This window comes from Hypomesus nipponensis, chromosome 23, assembly GCF_054491055.1.
Source record: "Hypomesus nipponensis isolate SF chromosome 23, ASM5449105v1, whole genome shotgun sequence".
Taxonomy (NCBI): domain Eukaryota; kingdom Metazoa; phylum Chordata; class Actinopteri; order Osmeriformes; family Osmeridae; genus Hypomesus; species Hypomesus nipponensis.
Window position 1 is genome coordinate 11066501 of NC_140383.1, and position 6000 is coordinate 11072500.

The window sequence follows — 6000 nt, forward strand, 5'->3', positions numbered from 1 at the left end:
GGAATGACAGACGTGTCCTCCCACCTGCCAGACCCGGGATGGGATGAGGTCATGCTGAGGGATTCTGGGATACACCAGGGCTCGTGGGATTAGGATACGTCAGAGGTGGGCGGTCATGGATGGAATGTTGAGGGGATGTTATGGAAACGTGAGAATGTGGTGGTTTTCTACAGAAGTGTTTCTGGTACTGGCAGTGAGTTGCTGGAACAGAACCCTAACCAGATGATTGCGAAATGTAAGTAAAGGCTGCTTGACACACACGCAATCCCACACACAGTCACGCATACATCCATGTCGTACAGAAGGCACAACAGGTACAATCAGGACAGCAAAAAATATGCCAGAAAGATCGCTTCATGTTCCTTTTTCCTTTCCCTGTCTCCTGAGTGAGAGACACACACACTCAGAGTGCCTGGGAGCCAGGTGTGTCCTTGGTGTAACCTACTACGGTCCTACTGTATCCACAACTCACCTAAGGTCAGGGGTCAGAGCTCAGGGTCTCTCGTTTGTGGTGACCTCTGTGGGTGGGGTCCTGGTACACTTCTGAGTAAGGTGGGAGGACGGCTTGGCAGTCACACTAATGATCCCTCTAGCCACTTAACCAATGAGTAATGGTGTCTAGGAAGGCCAGTACTTAAGCGGCCTGATTGGCTTGCCTAGGCATGCACAGAAACATAATCCTCCCTGGTGCCTTCTTCTCTTGCTCTCCCTGGACTGTAGGGTTTATTTGAACATCAAGACCGTTAGTATCCCTACTCTCTCTTCCAAACGTAAGTAGTGTGCAATAGCGTAACGCATAATCCCCTCTCCACCTCTCCTCTCTCTCCTTGTTTGTCCGCAAGCTTCCCACTCTTCCCTCCATCCCTCCCTCTCGGTTGTCATTATAAGATGCTATCTGATACTGTTCCCAAACAAACATTTAAGATGGAAGCCCAGGGGTCCAGTCTCGTTACAGCCTCAGAACAAACACAAGCTGACCGTACGTCCTCTAAATATTTACTCACACATTTGCATTGCAAATCTCCGTCCTCCTTACTGGACATGAGATGTTTACTAGGTCTGTTATTCACTGAGGATTGACTATACTCTCTCTGGGTCGTTGTGTGGGTCTGGTGTCTGTCAGTGAGCATGGGGTGCCGTCCCATTGTTAGGGTGGCTAGGAGGGGGAGGGGGGGTAAGCTATGACTCTGTATCTGGATCCACACTCGCACACACGCACACAGATAAATATGCACACATCCACAGACACACGTACACACGCCCATGTAGACGGAAAAACCCCACAGACACACCGACAGGCAATTGCACACATCCCAATATGGTTTACATATCTACCGACCGACACTCACAATAGCTCCCGCAGTCCTGTTGAAGAGAGAATCTGACATCCTTTCAACATCCCCTTTTCTCCTCGCGTAGATACCACATCAGACACAAACCCTCTATGGCTGCTCTGCTCATTAGCACTCGCATCTTATTGTGTGTCTCCGTTTGGTCTGTGCATCGTCTTTGCATCTGGTGTTTGGGTTAAACAGAGATGTGTAACGGGCCGAACAGGAAGACAAAACAAACGCGCGCTATCCTTTCATCATCCTTCAGATTGGAGCGCTGCGGTTGTAGACCACCTGATAGACACCGATGAGTGGCAGAGTGTGGGAACAGCACAGGAGATAACTCACACGCATGAGTGTACACACACACACACACACACACACACACACTGGGTGATGCCCTTGTCAAGCGTGTCAAGTGGGTGTCGGGCAGCAGGGTCTTCATGCGTTCTCGTTATGCTTGGGGCCAACTGGAATGTCTGATCAGTTGAAGTTGTGTCTACAGGGGCGAGGAGGGCGGAGGGAGCAACAGACGGAAGGAGAGAGGGGAAAAGGGGTGCAGGATAAATGCTGTGCTTTAACGGGTACTCGCTTAAGGCCAATGGTCTGTTTACCTCGATTGGCAGGGCCGCGCCGATGATTACCTAGAGACGGGGCTACGTTCACCATCCAGTAGCATGCCACGCTCTCTCTAATGAACCTCCCTCTGTTTTGCCACCTCTCTATCCTTCTGTCTCGCTTTCTCTCTCTCTCTCTCTCTCTCTCTCTCTCTCTCTCTCTCTCTCTCTCTCTCTCTCTCTCTCTCTCTCTCTCTCTCTCTCTCTCTCTCTCTCTCTCTCTCTCGCTCGCTCGCTCGCTCTCCGGCAGCAGCTGAGAGGGTGTGAGGCAGCAGATACATTGTAATGAGTCACATATGTTGCTGGTTCTCCCCCCCTCTCAGTCGTATCCCCCCTGCATCTGGTCTCTCTGGTCTCTCTGGCCTCTCTGGCCTGTGATAGTGATCTGATCTAGAACAGGTGCTCACTCCTCTGTGTTACAGTAATGGAGTCCTGCTCTGGTGTGTAGGACGCTCCAGTAACATGTTCATGGAAGCCATGTGAGAACCAGGGATTGAGAGAGAGAGAGACAGAGAGAGAAAGAGAGAAGATGATGAAAAAGGATTACATGTAAGAGCTAGAGGGGGGGAGAAGAGATAAGGAAGGGAGAGAGAGAAGAAGAAGGGCTGGCGTACCTGGCTACACAGGGCTAGTGCGTGGAGAGGCCGACAGGATGAGGAGAAACGTCTGGTTTCATTTCTTCTTCCCCCAGTTTCCCAGGCCTCTCAGCAGCACATGCTGCTTCGGTTATCTTGACCATGAGGTGGAGCACGGAAGTTTGTTTGTTTGTGTGCAATAGGAAGAGACTGAGGAAGAGAGTGAGAGCAGGAATGCTGTGTGGATATCGAGTGTGGAATTTGAAGAGAAGGGAGTAGATAGTATACATACGGAAGATTGATATGAGGGATTTCAACATACAAACGTACTGTATTCCTACCGATATGCAAGACTTTAGTTTGATTGACGAGAGCGAGAGGCTGTGTGTGCACTTGTGTGTCTGTATGTGTGTGTGTATGTGTTTGCGTGAGTCGGGGAGATCTGTGTACTCTCCAGCCTAGCCCCCAGCGTCCTGTGGGCTCTGACAAGCTTTTGGCTGGACGCCTTGCACGTGAGCGGATCAACAGCTGGTGGAGAGAGAGAAGAAGGGAGGAAGAGAGGAAAGGAGAAGGGTTTAGGTCAGTTCCCAGGCTCTGGTCCCTGGTCAGAGGAGAGGAGAGGAAAGACAAGGAGGGGTAAGGGTCTTGAGAAAGACAGGGGCCAGCTGCTAGCTTAGGATGTTCTGTGTTGGGGTTCCAAGGGAGGTGCACCCTCTAGTGGTGGAAGGTTGTGTGTGTCTCCATGCGACATGTGGCTAATTTGACTGTATCATGATTAGTCAGCTCTAATGCCCTCTCTTTCTCTCTCCCCCCTCTCTCTCTCTCTCTCTCTCTCTCTCTCTCTCTCTCTCTCTCTCTCTCTCTCTCTCTCTCTCTCTCTCTCTCTCTCTCTCTCTCTCTCTCTCTCTCTCTCTCTCTCTCTCTCTCTCTCTCTCTCTCTATAGGGATGCTCAGGCTCATCCTGTGGGGATTGTGACTGCAGTGGTGTGAAAGGAGGAAAGGTAAGCATTCTCTCCATCAACTTTGCTCCCTCTTCATCTTATTTTCTTTTCATCCTCCTGTCACAACTCACTCCGAAAAATAAGCCCCTCTCTCCCTGGTTTCAAGCCATGTCAGCATGCACTGGTCTTTGCACCTCGCCAAAGGTACATGAACAAACGTTTAGTCGAGAGTTCAGGCTCCCAGTGTCCCATGTGGACATTAGGTGCGTGTGTGTGTGTGTGTTTGCGTGTGTGTGTGTTTGCGTGTGTGAGGGGCGGGGGTTCAGCGGGCCTCGGAGGACCGGAGGAAGAGCATCATGCATCAGAAAGGGAAGAGAGGATCGCATAGAATTAGAGCATGTCTGCTGCTCACACAGCTGGGCTTGAGACTGCCTCCCCAGCAGAAAGTCTCTCTCTCTCACACACACACACACACACACACACAATGTCCCTTTCTGTCTATCTTAATTTCACATTTTCTTGCCAAACTCGCTCACACAGGCATCAGGAGGTTTGGACGCAGGCGTACTCAGCTGTTACTGTAAGCTTGCACAAGCTTGTCTACTATGGACACTATGAAGAACGCTAGCCCCACAGAACAAAGTCGGTTGTCCATTCAGTTACAATATATGAAACAGCCAAAGAAATGCATTCTGTCCTACACAAAAAATACAGCAGACGCTGAGATGCCAGATGTGTACCTACAAGCAGATCACCACAATCTACTTCTACAGTCTACAATCGATTCCCACAGTCCACTACGGTCCACTATGCGCTAGTCTAAAACCTTCATGGCTTACTGCTGGGAGACCAGTAGCCAGACAGCTGAGTTCACTGTGAAATAGCTGTGTGCTCATTGGACCTAACCTTTTAAAGGCTTGTTCTATGTAGTTTTGGTTTTGATGACTTCACTTCCTCTCTCCCATGAGAAGAGTTTGGTTCCTTTGGCAATGGTCATTGTCCTGATTCCCATGGTCTGGACCAATAAGTGGATCCAGAAGAGTGGCTAAGAGGGAATGGTTCAAAACTTTCTGTACCCCACTGTTTCTCTCTCTCTCTCTTTCTCTCTCTCTCTCCCTCTCTCTCCCTCTCTCTCTCTCTCTCCCTCCCTCCTGTCTAGCTCATATTGTAGTTCATTGGGCTTTAGTGGAACAAACCCACTGCATTCGCAAGTCTCCATCTTGTGGCAAACAAATGAAATGACATTCTTCAGTGTTGGCATGTTATCATCCTATTCTCAATCCCTACTAAATCAGATCCCAAGAAGATCTTCTGTAAAGCTTTTACCTCACATTTAATCTTCTTGTGAAACTTGAACCTTGTCTCTTTCCATCTCTCTCTGTTCTGTAGGGTGAGCGGGGATTTCCTGGTCTCCAAGGCAACATGGGTTTTCCAGGGAATCAGGGCCATGAGGGGCCCCCTGGGCCGATGGGCCCCAAGGTGGGTGACAGGGCTAGGCCGCACCCCTTCAATCAATCAACCAACCAATCAGTCACTCAATCAGGAATTCAATGAAACCTTCTTCACAGCAAATTGAATCCAAACTATTCAGTACAGTGTACCGTGAAGCATTCATTTGATGGCGGAGTATTGAAATAGGCAATACACCTTCATTTTCTAGTGTCCTTTTGATTATTGTTCATGAAAGAAAATCGAACAATAATATAAAAGTATATTATTATTCCTGTCATCTTCGCAGTCGTTACCCCTGTCCTACCCTAATGTTGTCTTATGTTCTGTGGTGCTTCTTAGGGAGACTACGGTGAGTCTGGGTCTCCTGGACAGAAAGGAAGCCGTGTGAGTACAACTGTGTCTCAGCGTGTCTGTCTCATCTGGCCCACCCTCCTTACAGTGGGCTAGGTCGCCATGGTGAAGAAGCCCATTGTCATGGTGATAACTGTATTTTTGTTATCTCCTGCAGGGCCCTCCTGGTCTAGCCGGTTTCCCAGGAAACGCGGGCCTTCCGGTATGTTCTGACCAGTCCTCTACATATGCCACTACACTCTGCCGGACAATGTTATATGTGCATGTGTTTGAACATGTGTGTCCTCCTCAGGGTATTCCTGGACAAGATGGCCCTCCAGGATCACAAGGTATCCCAGGGTGCAATGGGACCAAGGTAAAGCATGGGGTCTGTTGCCTGGCTTTAGATGGGACCAAATCAGGCTTTTCAATGTCTGACAGTGTTGTGTTTGTGTGTGTTCCAGGGAGAACGAGGAACTGATGGGAGTCCTGGCTTACGTGGCCTGCAGGGTCCACCTGTAAGCAGTCACATGACCAATGGTTTTAATTCCACAGTCATATGACCAATGTTTTGATTCCACAGTCACATGACCGACTGCTCACTCTGTAGTTACCCGGAGCAGTTGATCAGTTTCCCCTCCATGCTCCAGACATCACAGACCTCACCATTAGGATGATATGATTACAATCGTGTTACACTGTGTCACTACCATCCATTTGAACTGTTGTCTCTCCCCAGGGTCTGCCTGGACTC

At 49.4% G+C, this 6000-nt stretch overlaps 1 protein-coding gene across 1 annotated transcript in view; it reads left to right on the forward strand.

Moving 5' to 3' along the window:
• The window catches only part of col4a1 (collagen, type IV, alpha 1), a 30347-nt gene that overhangs the window by 9807 nt on the left and 14540 nt on the right, over nucleotides 1-6000 (forward strand). The window contains exons 2-8 of the mRNA XM_084688676.1: nucleotides 3468-3524; nucleotides 4854-4943; nucleotides 5256-5300; nucleotides 5425-5469; nucleotides 5560-5622; nucleotides 5711-5764; nucleotides 5986-6000. The exon at nucleotides 5986-6000 is cut by the window's right edge and continues 12 nt beyond it. Coding sequence (XP_084544802.1) covers nucleotides 3468-3524; nucleotides 4854-4943; nucleotides 5256-5300; nucleotides 5425-5469; nucleotides 5560-5622; nucleotides 5711-5764; nucleotides 5986-6000 — 369 coding nt within the window. The remainder of the gene's footprint in view (nucleotides 1-3467; nucleotides 3525-4853; nucleotides 4944-5255; nucleotides 5301-5424; nucleotides 5470-5559; nucleotides 5623-5710; nucleotides 5765-5985) is intronic.